General features: G+C 48.6%; 1 protein-coding gene across 1 annotated transcript in view; it reads right to left on the reverse strand.

The window, feature by feature from the left end:
* Positions 1–19868, reverse strand: part of mctp2b (multiple C2 domains, transmembrane 2b) — a 504236-nt gene that overhangs the window by 215996 nt on the left and 268372 nt on the right. Inside the window, exons 9-10 of the mRNA XM_038813378.1 lie at positions 3539–3703; positions 446–576 (exon numbers count right to left, since the gene is read on the reverse strand). Of these exons, the coding sequence (XP_038669306.1) occupies positions 446–576; positions 3539–3703 (296 nt within the window). The remainder of the gene's footprint in view (positions 1–445; positions 577–3538; positions 3704–19868) is intronic.

A 19868-nucleotide genomic window follows, 5' to 3' on the forward strand; every position in this document is an offset into this window, starting at 1 on the left:
GGTCAGACATCCATTGACGACTGACAGCTCCATTAATAGAGATTGAGGAACACACCAAGGCTGGAATTTTCCAGCCGGCGCACCCCACTCCCCATCCCCAGTGAGGCCACTGAGCATTGAAATTTCCACTCACATTGGCGGCGCTGGAAGATTCCGTCGGTGTGAAGAAGAGAGCTGACTGGTGGTGAATTACCCTGAGAATCACTACACTGCAAGTAAGGTGGCACTCTGATTAACTTACAATGACTTCTGGGGGACATTATAACCGTGGCAATGATACCGACATATCAGCAACAAATATTAAAAACCAAGTGATTTATGCACAATGTGGGATGAATACTAAAGTCACCATCTTATTCCAGCAGACTTTGCTTTGCCTCTTTGTTAAATCTGCAGATAAGTTGTAAGGAAATGTTTTTTTTTAAATAAAAAGATGCACTCTCACATGCCAAAGCTTCCTTCCTGTTTCTGGCTGTTCTTCCCGCACACTTCAACTTCCAAAATATTCATCCTGTCGTTGAATAGATGGAAATCAAACTGCTCTCTCCACTGTGGATTTGCACACTTGTCCAGAACCTGGAGAAGGGAAAATGGACAACAGGTGAAGTGACATTCAGCCATTGAGTGACCCTTGAAGAGTGCAGTGTGAGTGGCTAAGAAGTTAATCCACTTTTAAGAAATTGGGTAAATTCAAGATAACAGAGTCCTAACACCAGTTGTTCTCCAGGACCCAGTCCATTGAATTAACATAAGCTGGAATTAATGGCACAATCTGGACTTTTAATGCAAGTTTACATGCAAACTGCTGGCATTTCTGACCAATAACAATCTGCATTTATATAGTGCCTCTAACATGGTAAAACAAAGGGCAGCATGGTGGCCTAGTGGTTAGCACAACCGCCTCACGGCACTGAGGTCCCAGGTTCGATCCCGGCTCTGGGTCACTGTCCGTGTGGAGCTTGCACATTCTCCCCGTGTCTGCGTGGGTTTCGCCCCCACAACCCAAAAATGTGCAGAGTAGGTGGATTGGCCACGCTAAATTGCCCCTTAATTGGAAAAAGTAATTGGGTAATCTAAATTAAAAAAAAACAAACATGATAAAACATTCCAAGGTGCATCGCAGGAAGGTTTGTCAAACAGAATTTGACACCAGGCCACAAAAAGAGATTTTAGGATGGGTGACCAGGTGTGGTCAAAGAGATGTTTAGGAGTGTCGCAAAAGAGAAGAGAGAGCGAGTTCTTGAGAGGTGGAGAGCTTTAGGAAGGGAATTTTAGAGCTTTGGCCGTTGGTAGCTAACAGCAAATGAACCAATAGCAGAGCAATAAAATCAAGTATGCGTAAAAGGCCAGAATTGGAAGAGGGCAGTAACCTGGGAGAGCTGTCGGCCTGGAGGTGTTTGTAGAGATTGATGGACGAGGCCATGGAAAAGTTTGAAAGCAATGAAATTATTTTTGAAGAGAAAGGAAGCGTCTTTTCTTTTCCCAGTTGTTTCCCTTATGACAAGCATAAAACTTTCAAATACCTTTTTGAGATGTAAATTCATTGATTATTTATTTTAAAATGTTGCAGTTTTCAAAAATACACACAGAATTGCTGCAGACTTGGACAGATGGTTGAGTGACCTTAGCTACAGCAAATAAATGAAAAGGAAACTAGGTAAGTAAAGTAAAGTCACCATAGTCCCAGATGACCATAGGCTGCTTTCCCCTTGAAGAGGAGAGCTGACTGGTGGTGAATTACCCTGAGTAAGGTGGCATGGTTGAGAAGGTGAACCTTCATGAATAACCTCAACCGATACGGGAATTGAACCCACGCCGCTGGCCTTTCTCTGCATCACAGACCAGCTGTCCAATCAACTGAGCTAAGGAAACTGAACTGCTTGGAATCCACAGTGTTATGCCTCTCATTAATGCCAATATGGTACAGGATAAACAGGGTTAACTCCACTCGTCTTTTAGCTCGGTCCAGTACTGTGAGGGAGAGAGGAGGGATGCTTAATGCTGGTTTGATGATGTTTCAGAAATGCAAAGCATTCTCTCATCAGTATATTTATGATGATTAACTTCCCTGTTCTGCATTTACGATTCCACAGATCCACATTTTAACATTTGGGCCAAATCCTCCTGGATAAGCAACTGCTCAAGGCGCACACCATTATTAATGTGTAGAGCAGCCTAGCAAATTCGGGGGAATGATTTGCACATTTCCTCAACTCAGTGCGCAATGTACACAGTTACATCGGCTGCTTCACACAAAACAGCACCTCACCCTCAAACGGATTTTATACGGAACGTTATTTTGACAGAATATCTCAAGTTGCACAGTACACTTTCGCAGTTCAGAAGTAACAGCAACTACCCTTTTCACAATACGACCATGTGAATGAAATGTAAGGCAATTTTCTCTGGCCCAGAAAGAGAAGAATTTAAATTGTTCAGTCTCATTTCTGCATTTTAAACATTCAAAAAGTTTCATCTTTTAAAAGATATTTTCCTTACCGTTCCTTTCCTCTCTCTCTCTTTGAATCTAATTCTTTCTTACCCTGTCTTAATTCCTCTTTCCTTGTCACTTTTGACTCTAATTCACCCTCTTTCTCAGTTGTTTTGCTGATCCTTGACTATCACTGGTTAAGGGTAGACGGTGTCGGCCTTCACGGAGGTCCCAGATGGACCACTGCCCCTCATCATGCAATTCCTAGTTTGTACTTCCAGCACGTTAAAATACAATTGATATTCAAGCTGAGGGGTTCGGGTAACAGTCTAAATTAATCCTGTGTGATATAAAATGCCCCACTCTAGCAAGATTTGGCTCATTATTTTACATTGGTGCTCGAGTAAACTCAGCTCAGATGGGGGAGAATTTTTCAGACAGTAATTTGCAGCCTCAAACTTCACTCTATACTCGTCCCTAGTATCAGCACATGGTGACCAATCGGAAGTGCCCCTTCAGTGCGGCACTGCAGGAATATTACTTCCGCCTTTCAAATCAGACATTAAACCAAGGCCGCATAGAATCACAGAATCCCTCCAGTGCAGAAGGAGGCCATTTAGCCCTTTGGGTCTGCACCAATGCTCTGAAAGAACCCCATCCTATTCCTATAACCCAGTAACCCCCATCTAACCTTTTTAGATACTAAGGGGCAAATTAGGATGGCCAATCCACCTAACCTGCACATCCTTGGACACTGGGAGGAAACCAGAGCCCCCGTAGGTAACTAACGCAGACACAGGGAGAAAGTGCAAACTCCAGACAGACAGTCACCCGAGGCTGGAGTTGAACTGGGTCCCTGGCGCTGTGAGGCAGCAGTGCTAACCATTGTGCCACCATCTATGGGTGAACATTAAAGATTCCATGACGCTACTGGAAGATGAGAAGGAAAGTCTCCCAATGTCCTGGCAATCATTCAACTCATAACTAACACCAACAAAATCATGGTGACTACAGTTCAAAAATAATTCATTGGTTGTGAAGCACTTTGAGCTTTTCCAAGGGTGTGAAAGATGATATGCAAATGCAATACCTTCCCTTGTTGTATACCTTGCTTTTGTATTTTTCGTCCCCCAGCCTGAACTTGACATAGCATCCTTCAATCGCATCTTCCTTGATCCCCTTTCCCTCAAAGAGAGTAATGCCGACAATCCCACTCCACAGCTGGTTTTTCCGAAGGGCATCGGACAGGCGGATATTGTGGATGAAGCTGGTCTTTTCCGCCAATCACACCCGCAGAACATGCAGAAGACAAAGAGGGATGGTTAAGAAAAAAAAAACTGAGACAGTTCCAAAATCATAATTAACAAATGCCAAAATTCACTTTCAATGATTTAAGACATTTTAATCATCCAGCTATCTGTGACTTGCTGGGCACAGAGATTTTTGATATTATGGGTTCACATTCCTATTTTAGCCATTATCTGTTTCAGCAAAGTCTACTTCACGATATTCAATTAAATATTACCAGGAATATCTCTTCCTCTGCATTTCTTCTGAAAAAACCCATGAGTGGAATTCTCCGGTCTGCCAGCCCCATTGTCAGACGCAGTGCACTCCCGCCAGCAGCGGGGTTCTGCATTCCCACAGCGGGCCAATGGGGTTTCCCATTGTGGCCACCCCACGCCATCAGGAAACCTGCGGGCATAGGTGCGCTGTCAGCAAAGCAGAGGATCCCGCTGACAAAGAATCCCGCAGGATATTTTCCCACTTTCTTCATAACAATTATTCTTTAATCCTGGCTGCCCCCATGCCACACTTCACCTCAGTTCAAAGGGCAGGCAGCCCCCCTGTCTGGACTCAGTGGGAGATCAGTCAGCACAGCTAACTGACTCATCCTGTCAGGCCTTAAGAGGGCCTTCTCACATCTCCCTTGGCAATGAACTGCTGTATCTGGGGCACTAAGGCCAAATTGCAGCAACAGATCCACACCTGCTTCTCCAATGATCCCTTGGTTCATTTTCAAGCTTCTGAATAGTGTTTTTCATGGAGTTGGAGTAAAACATTCCCTCCAACTTCCCTCACAGCATCTAAAATCAAAATCTTAGTAATTTTCCGACTGAATATCACCCAAGTTCTTTGCTCTTAATGCACAGGTCAGGTGGTGACCAAGTAGGCATTTAAGAAAATTATAGAATCATAGAATGATTACAACATAGACGGAGGCCTTTGACCCATCGTGCATCTGCTGACTCTTTGTAAGAGCAACTCAGCTAGTCCCATTTCCCTGCCTTTTCCCCACCCCCTCGCAGGTTTTCCCTTCAGTCAGTTACCAAATTCCCTTTTGTAAGCCACGATTGAACTTTGCTTCCAGATCCTAAGCACTCGCTGCGTCAAAATGTTTTTCCTCGAGTCGCCTGTGGTCGTATTGACAATTAAATCGGTGTCCCCTGTTTTTTGATCCTTCTGCCAATGAGAACTACTTCTCTTGCTCTACTCTGTTCAGACCCCCTCATGGTCCTGAACGCCTCTATGAAATCTCCTCTCAAACTTATCTTGCTCGGGGTGACCAACACCAGCTTCTCAAATCTAGCCTCTTAACTGAAGTTCCTCATCCTTGGAAACAGTCTCGTGAATCTTTCCCGCGTCCTCTCTGAAGGCTTAGCAAACTTTTCTAAAATGTGACGCGCAGAATTGGATACAATACTCAAGCCCAAGCAGTGTTTTAGAAAGGTTCATCATAACTTCCTGGCTCGCGTACTCCAGGCTTCGATTCATAAAGCCCACAATCTGTCTAGCTTATTAACCAATTTCTAACCTGTTCTGCCACCTTCAATGACTTGTACATATAAACTCACAGGTCCCTCTGCTCCTATGCTACAAGATTGCCTTTCCTTGTTTTCCTACCAAAATTAATTGCTTCACATTTCTCTGAAATCAATTCAGACAGCTTCCTGGACACGAGTTGGTATCCATGGATACCAACTTTCCTTTTATTTGCATTTTTAAAAAATCTGAATTCAGGTTCTCAAATGGATATTTGAACTTGTGCTCTCTGAATTACAACTCCAGTAACATAACCCCCGACGCTACTTAATCGATTATGTCATGGATCTTAAAATGGTAAAGAAAACATTTCACAACACTCTTGGAATCATTTAAGGGTGATTTCAGCTTTGGTGCTATCATGTGATTGAATGTCCAGAGCTTTTTTTTTAAACAAACAATTTTATTGAGGTAGTTTTTCGGCACTGTAAACAATTACAGACATCAACAAAAAGAAAGCAAAAAAGGAAAAAATGTGCAACCATCCACATACATTCAATACTTCAATCGTAACATACTGCACAAGCCCGCTCCTCTCCCATTGGCGCTACCCGCCAATTTATCCCTCCTACTCTACTTTACTCTAACCTCCCCCCCCACCCCTGCTGACGCTCACTCTCCCGCAAAGAAGTCAATGAATGGTTGCCACCTTCAGGCGAAGCCCTGTACAGATCCCCTCAAGGCGAACTTAATTTTTTCCATTCCCAGAAAACTCGACATGTTCGAAAGCCACAACTCAGTCTTCGGGGGCTTTGAGTCCCTCCACGCCAATAATATTAGTCGCCGGGCTATCAGGGAAGCAAAGGCCAAAACATCGGCCTCTTTCTCACCCTGGACTCCCGGGTCTTCCGAAACCCCAAAAATTGCCACCCCCAGACCCATCGCCCCCCTTGCTTTTAGTGCCCGGGACATGATCCCTGCAAATCCCTCCCAGTACCCCCTAAGCATCGGGCATGTCCAAAACATGTGTACGTGGTTCGCTGGTCCTCCTGCGCACCTAGCGCACTTGTCCTCTACCCCAAAGAATTTGCTCATCCAAGCCACCATCACGTGGGCCCGGTGAACGACCTTAAATTGAATCAGGCCGAGCCTGGCACATGTTGCGGTTGAATTCACCCTACTCAGGGCTTCTGCCCACAGCCCATCCTCCATTTCCCCGCCTAGCTCCTCCTCCCATTTGAGTTTTAGTTCCTCCGTCTGGGACCCTTCCCCCTTCATGAGCACCTTATAAATATCAGAGACTCTACCCTCCCCTCCTTCCCCCCTAGAGACTATTCTGTCTTGGATCCCCATTGGCGGGAGGCGTGGGAAAGATGGGACCTGTCTACGGACAAAGTCCCGCAACTGTAGGTACCTGAAATCGTTTCCTCTTACCAGACCAAATTTCTCCTCCAAGCTCCTCAAACTCGCAAAGCTCCCTTCCAGGAACATATCGCCCACCCTCCCCACCCCCGCCCACCGCCATGCTCGAAACCCCCCATCCATACTTCCGGGGGAAAACCGATGGTTGTTGCAGATTGGCGCCCAGACAGACGCCCCCACCTCCCCTACGTGCCTCCTCCACTGGCCCCACATCCGCAGGGTTGCCACCACTACCGGGCTGGTGGAGTACCTGGCCGGCGGCAGCAGTAGAGGAGCCGTGACCAGGGCTGCCAGAGCTTTTTTTCTTAATTCTTCCATGGGATGTGGCTATAACTGGCAAGGCCAGGATTTGCTGCTCGTCCCTAATTGCCTTTGAGCTGAGATCCATTTCTGTGAGTCTGGATTCACATGTAGGCCAGACCAGATAAAGACTGCAGATTTCCGTCACTAAATAGCCAGATGGGTTTTTATAATGATCATTACTGTTATGGTACGAGGTATCACTGAGGAGGATTCTTGCAGAGCGAAGGGGCTTATTGGAAACAACAGTGAGGTTCAGCAATATACAGGCACAGAGGTACCTCATACAGGTCTTCACTAGTTGACTCCTAGGTCCACACTGCCTGGGCCCCTGCTCCCAGGACTATGCACTTTTTCCCATTGGTCAGGGTTCGTGCACTCCCACACGATGGGCCCTGAGAGGGTCATGTGGCTCGCGGACGATCAGTCCTTAAAGGGGCCACGTTACCACAATTACGGAGACTCTCTTTCAACGCCAGGGCGGGATTCTCCAGCCTCCCAGCCGCGCGTTTCTCAGCGGCAGTGGTAGCGCGCCGTTCAGTGCCAGCGGGAATCTCTGCTCCCGCTGCTGTCGATGGGATTTCCCATTGAAGCCTCCCTACACTGCCTGGAAACCCACGGCCGGGGGGGACGGGGGCGGGGGGCACTCAGCAGTACCAGAGAATCCCCCCACCAGCGAATGCTCGGAGAATTCCGGCCTAGGTTTTATTTAATTAATTTTATTATTCCATCAGCTACCATAGTGGGATTTGAGCCCGGCTGCCCAGAGCATTAGCTTGGACCTCTAGTTTGCTACTCCACAATGATACTCCTATGCCATCAGCTCCCCAAGTGTTATGCATCATCTTCCCTGATCAAGTGATTTTCAACTAATTGAACTCTACCTATTGCTGATTCTTCAGCATCAAACAAATTATTTGTTGACAAAGCCTGCAGTTGTCGGTTGTCACCCAACTGCAAATGCCCTTGAGAAGGTGGTGGTGTGCCGCCTTCTAGGACAACTGCAGCTCGCGTTCTAATGATACTCCCACAGTATTGTCAAGGTATGGCGGGGGGAGACGCGGGAGACTGTTTCAGGTTTTTGACACAGCGGTGGTATAGGCATGGCCAAATGTTTCTCCGTCAGGATGGGGTGCAAATTGCAGTTACTGGTGTCCCTATACACATGCCGCCTTTCTTCTTCTACGTGGATCAGCTCTCAAGTTTAGAACTATAATATTCATGCAGCGCAGAAGGAGGTCATTTGGCCCATCGGGTCTGCTCCGACCCTCTGAAAGAGCAACGTATCTAGGTCCACTCTCCCACCCTATCCCCGTAACCCCACCTAACCTACACATCTTTGACACCAAAGGGCAATTTTAGCATGGCAAATCCACCTAACCTGCACATCTTTGTGGGAGGAAACTAGAGCATCTGGAGTAAACCTACGAAGATACGGGGAGAAAATGCACACTCCACAAGGACAGTCGCTGTAGCCCAGAATTGAACTCGGGTCCCTGGTGCTGTGAGGCGGCAGTGCTAACCACTGTGCCACCAAGGAAGAAGCCTTGTAGAGTTGTTGCAATGCACCTTGTAGATGGTACATCCTTCAGTCATCGTGCATTTTGTACAGCAAGAAAGAGAACTGCAATTTTATAGCGCCTTTCGCAGCCTCAGGATTTCCAAAGGGCTTTAGAGCCAATGAAATGTTTCAACTGTAATTACCGTTGTAATTGAGGAAATGCAGCAGCCAATTTAATCACAGCAAACCCCCACCAAACACAATGTGATAATGATCAGGTAGTCCACCTTAGTGATGTGGGTTGAGGGATCAACCTTGGGCAGGGCGCAGGCACAACTCTGCAGATTGGGAAGACAGTTTAACATCTCAACCAAAAGATGACACTTGCAGCTGGGCAAGTGTGAAAACTGCAGTATGGAACAAGGGGGTGGGGGAGGGGGCACTCTGTTATTCCACAAACCCTCATTAACAAATGCCCCATTGTTACCTCCAGCTAGCCAAAGATGCACTGACCTCTTGACTGGAGAATCCATAGAATTCCATAGAACCCCTCCAATGCAGAAGGAGGCCATTCAGCCCATCGAGTCTGCACCAACCCCCCAAAAGAGCATGCTACATGGGCCCACTCACCCAGCCCATCCCCGTAACCCCGCACATTGATCACGGCAAACCCACCTAACCTGCACATCTTTGGACAGTGAGAGGAAAGCGGAGCACCCGGAGGAAACCCACGCAGACACGGGGAGAACACGCAAGCTCCACACAGACAGAATCAAACCCGGGACCCTGGCGCTAGGGCAGCAGCGCTAACCTCTGTGCCACCTTGCCATGAAAGGGTTTCACCAGGGAAGGGCCTCACTCTCAGGCAGAACACAATTCTTGTGGACAAGACTCTGTTCAGAGCTAAAGCAACGGACTGTTCTCAGGGTCGAACTTCAAAGTGCCGGGAGCTGTTCCCTCCAGTGTAGGAGAGCACTTGTGGATTTATATTTTAGCGAGGGGGGAATAACTTTCAAAGAGGATCAAAGAGGCCTGCTGATGCCTGGCATTCACTTAAGATGAATAGCAGCACTTTTTCCTGAAATATGTCAAAAGAAATCTGCAGCCTGGTATGTCTAATTTTTAAATTGAATGTTTATTTGGAAGTGACTTCTATCTGGTCGATTCATGGGACTGCTCCTCTCAGCCCTATGAGGCTTGTGAAAATGGATTCCAAAGACAGCCATTAAAGGGACGGGGTAGGGAGGGTGGGGGCGGGGGGAGGGGGGGGGTGGGAAGGAGGGAGATTGCTTCCATATGGCTGAACAGTATGAGCATGGGGAATGCGGGCAGAGACAGGCGCAGTTGGTCAGTGCACCGGTTAGATCTATTGACAGCCTTGTTATAACACTCTCACATCTGGTTTATTGCTGCAGATTCTGGGAAATGTCGACATACTCTCAACACTGAGAAAGACAAAATTCCCCTCCCCCTTGCCGCCACCCCCCCCCCCCCCCCCCCCCCCCCCCCCCCTCCATCACCCACTTCAGGATACTTTGAAGATCTCAGGGATACACGCTCATTGCTCAAGCCTTGAAGCTTACAATTTTTTTCAAATCTTGAAAAACACCAGAGAGCAATTCTGGCCCCCACATTGAAGGCAAAGGCAATATTTGCCCAGGGAATGACAGTTTCCAGTGTCTTTTGATATTCAGAAGACAAGGGGCTTGTATCTACTCTTTAGATGATACAGGTGACATTTTAGCTAAATGGCAATGACCTCAATTACCAAGGCCTCAAGAAACTTTCATTACAATTTCAATTGGAGTTAGTCAACAGGTCGTTAAGGGTGAAGTGTTATGAAACAGGGTTCGTTCATTTCTGCTTTGACGCTAGATTGTCGGGAGTCGGGGATAGCTAAGTTTGTAGCAATGTGACACAATTCACAAAGAATATTTGTGTTCAGAGCCCCAGATAAAATCATTTACGTTTCATAGTTTTGTCCCTCCTCCATTTCCTGCTATCGATCGAACGTTAGGCAACGTTATTTTTTGCAAACTCTCCTGATTTATTTTATTTTTAAAAACGTTGTTGAATAAATTTGCATCCTGGAAAATGCTGGAGAAGTGAAACGCTCAAAAGGAATGTGTTTAAAAGGTTTAACAAGTGTCCTTCCCCACGCATCCCCCTCCCCTCCCGCCCCTGCCCCCTGCCATCCACCTCCAACTGCCATCAGAATATAAACAGCAGGACCATTTTGGTGAGGTTATTCATACACGTTTAAACCATTAGGAAAGGCAAGGTGTTTATTTATCCACATTGTAAAACCTTCCGCAACCTTCTTTGGAATTTAAGCAGGGGAGAGTATTTACTTAACCTTGTTCAAATTGCAAATGGACACACCATTTCGGCACCGATCTAGAGGAGCTGGTAACGAGAGTGTGAGGGGTCCCCCTTTCGCTTTACGGCAAACAGTTTTAACCTAAAGAGTTCAGCATCTTCTGCAATTGAAGTGAGACATGGTTAGGCCTCAGCAGAACCCATTGCACCTCCAAGCCGTGATTGTAATGTTAGCACACTCCACTCGAGTGAATCCACAAACAGAGAACCCTTTAATTACATTAGAACCCCAAAGCCAACATTTTTAGCCCATCGATTTGCTTAGAACGTCTGCCCCATGGAATGTGACCCCGTTTTCTTTCAAATATCCAAATTCTCTAGACCCCGATTTCTAATAATATCGCAATGCTAGACCTTTTCTTTTTTTATGGACTGGAGTCTAGACCACTTAAATATCAGATTAGCATTTCTTGGAGTGTGTTAAAATGCCTCGCTGTGCTAATTCTGTCACACGTTTTCTAACTTGTCGACATTTGGACTGTTTTCCAACTTCCGCTGCCCTCATTTTAAGTGCTGATATTTCCAAGAGTTCAGGTACTGTGGTGCTGTATCTAGAAATACTCGGCAGTTAAACTGCAGAGAATAACTTACTGTAAAATGGAAATACTGCATAAATAAATCTCTCGGGCAAATCAGCTCCTAATTTTGAACAAGATCATGCTTTCTATTTTAAGTTACAGTTCGTATGAACTGTTTAAAAGGAGTCAACTGGGGCAAAAAGGGTGCATTCAGGAATTATATTTTGTACATTAAATTAATTAAGAAAGGGTAAAACGTACAGGCAGCATTTTTAAAATCTTTAAACATGCCTTCATCAAGATAATAATGTGTTTGTCATCAATAAAGCTTTATTGAAATAGAAAATTACAAAAGGAAGGAATGAAGAAGTTGACAGGCATAATGGGACTAACATGGATTTTGTTCAAAATCATTATTAATATCTGTTGGCTGAAGAGCAACTCTGAATTAACAAGTGGTTCAGGTCACCGAATATTGGTTCAATACTGCCCCCTAGTGATCACAGGATTACAGTGACCCAGAACCAAATGATCAGAACCAGCAACCGCAGTGCGGCGGGTCACTTATAAGAACAATAATATTCCAATATATGGGGGTGCCGGTTTGTTCAGTTTGCTAGATGGCTAGCCAGTGGATCGTAACATCAACAGCACGGGATTCAGTCCCTGTTTTGGCTGAGGCAGACTTGGGGCTCTGCCTCCTCTCCCTACACAGAGTTAAAAATAAATCACAGCCCTCTGCTGTGGTTAGCACTGCTGCTTCACGCCGTCGAGGGCCCAGGTTCGATCCCTGCCCCGGGTCACTGTCCGTGTGGCGTTTGTACATTCTCCCTGTGTCTGTGTGGGTCTTAACCCCACAACCTTAAAAGATGTGCAGGGTAGGTGGATTGGCCACGCTAAATTGCCCCTTAATTTGAAAAATTACATTTTAAAAAACCTCACGATGGCCAAGAGGAATAGAAAGAACGGTCTTCAAAATGACAGACAGTACGGTAAATGAAAAAGAAAGGTACCTGGAATTAAATGTACCTCACCAAAGCTGCTGTTAAATCCTTTGCTCATGCTTCAATACCTCCAGAACGCACTGTCCCAATGCCTTCCTCAACAAGTCTCTCCATCTCCACTGTACAGCAGGCTCTCGTACTGCTACCCTGTCACAGATTTACAACCACTACCGTCTCTTCAAGCTGCAGTCTTCCTATCCCCAAACACAGCCAATTTAATGTCCCTATCGTAAGTCACAAATCAACCTCTGGCCTAGAGAGGCCCACTTTAATTCTACTGCGAACAGGGGGGAGAAGGGAGAGTGGCTTTGAGGGCGGAGGGAGGTGTGAAGAATGGAATAGGCCCTGTGTGGAGCCTAAACAGAGACCGACATGGGAACACAGGACTTAAGAGCCACACGGTCCTTCGAGACTGCTGCCCCCCCTCCTTGTCCAGCCTGCGCCCCAAATTCTTGACCTTCGTGTCTACCAATAATCTGTCTAACTCGAATAGATTCAGTGACCCAGCCTCCACTGCTTTCCGCGGAAGGGATCCCCACAGAATGATGACCCTCTCAGAGGGAGAACGGGCGTGGAGTGAGTGGCTCGTTTCAGTGCTGCCGGTTCGGGGTCATTCAATGCAACATCCTCTGGGCCCACATTCCAACCCATTCTCTTCAGCCGCCCACTTCTGTGCATCCTCACCTCATTTTTGCTTCACCACTCTAGGTACAGCTTTCATTGAATCGGCCCTACTCGATGTAACCCTGTCCCTCAACCCCTTAGCTTCTCTGCTTCTCCCCCACCCTGCTGAGCAATTCTTCAGTCATCTCGCCTAACTCTGATTAACCAGCATTTAATTTTTCTCACAGGTTTAAGTGGGTTACATAAACACACAAGAGACATTTTAGAAGTCTGGGGACACAGTGGTTAGCATTGCTGCCTCACAGTGCCAGGGACCATGGTTCGATTGGTTGATTGTCTATGTGGAGTTTGCACGTTCTCCCTTGTCGGCGTGGGTTTCCTCCGGGTGCTCCAGTTTCCTCCCACAGTCCAAAGATGTGCAGGTTAGGTGGATTGGCTGTGCTAAATTGCCCTTTAGTGTCCAAAGATGTTGGGCGGAATTCTCCGCTCCCCAAGTGGCGTGGGAGAATCGTGGGAGGGCCTCCCGACATTTTTTACGCCCCCCCTGGCGCCCCCGTAATTCTCTCCCCCCCCCCCTCGGAAAAATCGCCGCTCGCCGTTTTTCACGGCGAACGGTGATTCTCCGAGCCCGATGCGCCGAGCGGCCGGCCCTTCACGCCCATTTCACCATGGCAGCAACCACACCTGGTCGCTGCATTCGTGAAACGGGCGTCGGATGCCCGTTTGGGGCATCCAGGGGCCCGATTGGGACGGGAGAACTGCGACTGTGCTCCGGAGGGACCAGGCCCGCGATCGGTGCCCACCGATCATCGGGCCAGCGTCCAAAACGGACGCACTCTTTCCCCTCCACCGCCCGGCAAGCTCAAGCCGCCACGTCTTGCCGGGCGGCGGTGGAGAAAGACGGCACCACGGGTTTGCGTCGTCTGCGCGCTGATGTCATCCGCGAAGCGCCGTTCGGGCTTCATTTCCGGCGGCCGAAGTCACGGCCGGGAATGACGGGGGCCCGCTCCTAGCCCCCCGGGTGGGGGTGAATTAGGTGCGGGGAGCGGGCCCCGAGGCCGTCGTGAACCTCGGCCGAGTTCACGATGGCCTCCACGATTTTGGCCACCAACGGAGAATTCCGCCCGTTGGGTTTAACTAGGTTGGGTTAGAGGGATATGGCTGGGTGAGCAGGGGCGTGCATCTGGGTGGAGTGTTCTTTCGGAGGATTGGTGCAGACTCAATGGGCTGAGTGGTGTCCTTCTGCACTGTCGGCATTCTACAATTCAAAGCGGTTAACATTGCAGAGCATTCTTACAGAATTGGAATGCATGATGCAGACACAGGGCAAAATTCTCCAACCCCACGCAGGGTCGGAGAATCGGCCGGCGGCGCCGATATTGCCGCTCCCGCCATGTTAAAGATTCACCCACCCGCCATAAAACGGCGTTCTTCAAATCCCGCCGGCCGCCTCGGAAAACGGCTGCCGCCGGCGGGATGCCATTGTTTTTTTAAGCTTTTTTATTCACCGGCCCGCATGGCCACGTCGGCGAAAATCAAAGTAGGTTTATAACGGCGTCAACCATTGATGATGGTTGACGCCGTTCAGTTACCTACATCGAGTGCGGGGGCGGGGGTAGGGGTGGGGGGGGGGAGGGGGGGTAGGGGTGGGGGTAGAGGTAGAGGGGGTGGGGGCAGAAAGGGTTCTGCGCTGTGAATTATAAAGGCAGAACCCAGAAACTTTGCCAAAAGTTTTTCCCTCTCTCTCCGCGCATTTTTCCTGTTGTTGTGAAACTGACCTGAAATTGCAGAGGCTGAAGCAGAAATAGACAAATCCAGACACATCTCCCACCCCGGGATCCCAGCATTTCCCTCTGCATTCTAACCAGGGAATATTCCTGGGTTTAGGCAGATTGCAATATACTCACCAAAGCCCTGCTCTCAGCCAGAGGACGGACGGGACTCCCTCTCTCTGTCTCTCTCTCTCTGTCTGTCCCCACAATCTCCCTCTCTCTCTCTCAAACAAAGACAAGGCAGCTGGGAGGAAGGGGAGCCTTGAGGAAGATCTGCTGATGCCCCCATCCAATGGATGCCCAGGGCCAACGCACCATCGCCCCCCCTGCACGCCGCTGCCCCCTACCCCTACCCCCCTACCCCTCTACCTCTACCCCTACCCCCCTACCCCTACCCCTCTACCTCAACCCCCACCCCTAACCACCCTCCCCCCACCCCTACCCCCCCACCCCTACCCCTCTCCCCCCCACCCCTACCCCTCTCCCCCCCACCCACACCTACCCCCTCCCCTACCCCCTCCCCTCCCACCCCTACCCCCCACCCCTACCCCCCTCCCCCCCACCCCTACCCCCCACCCCTACCCCCCTCCCCCCCACCCCTACCCCCCCCCACCCCTACCCCCCTCCAACGCCGGGCGGCGTTGATGATGTCACCTGACGTCAACCGACGCGCCACTTCCGCAGCGGGTGAAACTGACGCGTACAGCGTCACTCCGCTGCTGGCCCTTTCGGGACGGGAGATTTAGGGCTTATAAGCAGGCCCCGACGCCGGAGTCACCAGCGCCGCTTTTGCCCGCCGGTCAAGGGCGTCACGAAGGTCTTCGGTGAATTTCGCCCACAGTTATTGATGCACTGGAAGATTGCAGACTGGGCACTGTCAGTTATCTGGGAGATTGCAGAAGCTGGGATTGTCCTCAGTTAAGCACAGAATCTGAAGGGGAGATTTAATATAGGAATTCAAAATGATCAGCAGTGACCTCTGGTGACTGACAGTTTCAATGAAACAGTTGCTCCTTATTTACAAATTTTAAAACCTTGTGTCATTTTGAACACCTCTATTAAATCTCCCTTCACCTTCGCTGCTCTGAGAAGAACAATCCTCGCTTGTCCAGTCTTATTGATAGCATCCGAGCCAATTGGTGAAAACGAAGACACAGAGATTTTCTTTATTAAGCGAGCTTATTAGCTTGTTCAGCTTCACAGCTCTACTCTCACTCAGCCCAGTGTCCCAGCTGTCCCCTATTTGCATGTGTTCCAAGACAATTAATACCCATCACGTGTTTCTCTTAACCTGAACAGTGTCATTGATACGAGATTAGCCGTCTATCCACGTAATTATTGTCCCTCACCCCTGGTCACATTTTGTTCAATCTCTTCTGTACCTGCACGCTGCCAGTCTTGTTAAAGTGTGCTGCTTAGAACTAAACACCCTACTCCAGCTAAGGCTTAATCAGTGACTTATAAAAGCTTTAGCATAGCTTCCAAACTCTTCCTGAACTCTATGCCTCTATGTATAAAGCCAAGATATCCCGTGCACTTGTTTAAACAATTTATACAATATCATTGAATTGTACATTTACACCATTGAAAAATATACATTTAACAGGTCCAACAGTTTCAGGAGAACTAAAGATTAAGGTAATATTTCAAGTGTTGGGCCTAAAGTATTATCTTTTCTCCACACAGATGCTGACTAGGCTACCGTACGCATATCCATCAATTTGTGTTTTTATTTCAGATTTCCATTTTTTTGGTGTTAATCGTCATATAATACTTCTTTCAATTATGGGTGTTCTCAAACTTTTGTTCATTTCTGCATTCCTCTTAACTCCAAAGTTCTTACTCAATAACTTGCTTCTATTTAGCGCCGTTACCACAATAAAACATCCCAAATGCTTCACAGGGGTGTCAGAGAGAGTGTGACACGGAGTTACCATGGAAACACACGGAGACATATTAGGACAGGTGATTCAAAGCTTGATCAAAGAGGTTGATTTTAATGAGTTTCATAAAGGAGGAAAGAGAAGAAGAGGGAGAAGAAGAATGGCGGAGAGGTCATTGGAGAGAATTCCAAAGCACAGGTGGCTGAAGGCACAGCCAACATTAAAGAACAAAGGCTGTGAGGTGATGTACAAGAAGCCCTTCCCCAATATGGTCAGATGAATGCAACAATATTCTCAAATCCTTTGCAGTCAGCCAAAGCCCACACAACACTAATTAATTCATCATTACAACCAACTTTTATTCTGACAAATTGGGATTTCATTCAGATAATAACCCGGACTTTGTTAGGTCAACAGGCATCTTGCACACAGGTTGGAGAAGAGGCGGGAACCACCTTCTGTGGGGGTGACCCACCAGACTCAAGTGCCCTTAAGTGGGCACTTTTGGCACTTCCCTGTGATTGAGATCCGCGGAGGCTGAAGCATTGCCCATGGAGATCTGCTGACCAAAGGTTCCGCAGCTCTTTACTGCCAACAGCGCCAGTGGGAGTGCTGGCTGCTGTCGGTAATATACCCACCGGGCTCTAAGGGTACCAAGGAAATCCAGGCCACAGGTGAATGAAGGTAGGATATACGGATCGGGGGTTGGAGGGTGGAGAGGGCAGCAGGAGTAATGAAGGCAAAGTCAAGGATGGACTCCCAGCAGGCTCCCACTCCGAATTCCAGGTCCCTTGCTCAGGCACCTACTGCCTGGCTACAAGGAGAATCGCCAGAAGGGCGCTGGCAAATCTTACAAGGTTTGCTGAGTGAGCTTTCCAAAAGTACTGGAAAGCCATGCAACTAATCCCTATACCAGGAATAAATTCCAATGGCTCAGGCATAATGGGTAATAATGGCTCATTAATGAGCCAAATTGACATATTTCCACTGGTGACCCGGAATTAGGGAGCTTTTCTCGTCATCATGAAACTGGCACAGGCCTCTCCTACGATTAAGTGAACCGAGACACCACGTTTCCTGCTGTGACAGGCTAGTTTAAATCCTGCCCAAATGTGTCAGTCAATGCGGTAAAGGACAGACAGGTTTTAAAGCAGGACTCAGATCAAACAATCTACTTTTCAGCAAAGACTATTTACTCAGCAAACAGTGTCTGTATAAACAGGGTCCCACAGCAGACAGTCTACCGAGTCTATTCATCTGGAGCTGGTTTAGCACAGGGCTAAACAGCTGGCTTTTAAAGCAGACCAAGGCAGGCTAGCAGCACGGTTCAATTCCCGTACCAGCCTCCCCGAAAGGGCACCGGAATGTGGCGACTAGGGACTCATTACAGTAACTTAATTTGAAGTCTACTTGTGACAATAAGCGATTTTCATTTCATTTCATTAATTTCGAAAGACTACCTGTGAACCGCAACGTAGGGAACTCATGGCTGAAACTGCAGCAACATCTCCCGATGAAAGGATGGTGACCTCTCCAGCAAAATGCACAGAGAGCAGAGGATGGTTGCAGAATTCAGATGCTGAGGGAAGGCACTAATCTACAGGTCACCCTGTAGAGGGTTCTCTGCCAGGAAGCAGCTCTCGGAGAAATGAGAGTGGGAAAGAGAGCCTAAGAGTGCAGCTAAGAGAACGAGACAGAGAGCGAGCGATGAGAAGCCCCCAATGGATCGCAACTAACTGTGTGAATTCTCTGTTCTTTACACTGAGGGCGCGATTCTCTGCCCCCCACGCCGGGTGGGAGAATAGCGGGAGGGCCTCCCGACATTTTTCACGCCCTCCCGCTATTCTCCCCCCCCCCCCACACACGACCCACGCCACAAATCGCCGCTCGCCGTTTTTTACGGCGAGCGGCGATTCTCCGAGGCCGATGGGCCGAGCGGCCGGGCCTACACGCGCGTTTCAACACGGCAGCAAACACACCTGCTCGCTGCCGTCGTGAAACGGGCGCCAGATGCCCGTTTGGGGCATCTGGAGGCCCGATTGGCACGGCAGTACCACGGCCGTGCCAAGGGGGGCATTGTCCCGCGATCGGTGCCCACTGATCACGGGCCGTGCGTCCGTAACGGACGCACTCTTTTCCCTCCGCCGCCCCGCAAGATCAAGCCGCCTCGTCTTGCGGGGCGGCTGAGGGAAAAGACGCCACCTGCGCATGCGCGGGTTGGCGTTGTCCAACCTGCGCATGCGCGACTAACGTCATTGGCCGCATCAGCCGGCGTGACACTTGACGTGCGGCCTTGATGACCGGGCCACGCCGCCGTGACACGCGGGGCCGCGCTCCTAGCCCCGCCCGGGGGAGAGAATCGGCCCCGGAAGTGGGCGTGAAGGCTGCCGTGGGTCACGGCCTGTCCCACGGCAGCCTTTACGATTCTCCGCATTTGCGGAGAATCTCGCCCTGAGTCTCCACAATGATATTTCTGTCGGTATTTGTTCCAATTACACATACATGATCTCAATAACTACAAGCAAGGTCATCACTGAATTGGTCAGGTCCTTCTCAGGGGCTTTGTGAAGCAGGCAAAAGTGACGTGCGACACGTTGAATTCTACGGAGCTGTCAACTCTCCTACATTGACCTGGGATTTGCTGAAACAGGAGACAAATTTACCTCGGACAGCCGACCAAGAGGAAAATAAAGAAACAAGAGTTTTGGAATCAAATGTCCTGGCTGCGGAATCGTCAGTCGTTACCATGAAATCATTTTTTACGGGATGTGTGCATCGCTGGCTAGGCCAGCATTTTATTGCCTATCCCTTATTACCCTCGAGAAGGTGATGAGCTTTCTTGAACCGCTGCAAGCCCTGAGGTGGAGGTATACCCACAGTGCTGCGAGGGAGTGAGTTACAGAATTTGAACCCAGTGACAGTGAAGGAACGGTGATATGTTTCCAAGTCAGAATGGTGAGTGCATTGGAGGGCATATTCCAGGAGGTGCCGTTTCCCAGGTATCTGCTGTCCTTGTCATTCTAGAAGATGGAGATTGTGGGTTTGGAAGAAGCTGCCTGAGGAGCCTTGTTGAGTTCCTGCAGTGTATCTTGGAGAAGGTACACACGGCTGCCACTGTGCGTCGGTGGCGGAGAGGGTGAATGTTTGTGGATGGGGTGCCAATCAAGCATCTGCTTTGCCCTGGATAGTGTTGAGATTCTTGGGTGTTCTTGGAGATGCAGTCAGCCAGGCAAGTGTGGAGTGTTCCATAACACTCCTGTCTTGTGCCTTG

Source organism: Scyliorhinus canicula, chromosome 12, assembly GCF_902713615.1.
Source record: "Scyliorhinus canicula chromosome 12, sScyCan1.1, whole genome shotgun sequence".
In the NCBI taxonomy this organism is placed as follows: Eukaryota; Metazoa; Chordata; class Chondrichthyes; order Carcharhiniformes; family Scyliorhinidae; genus Scyliorhinus; species Scyliorhinus canicula.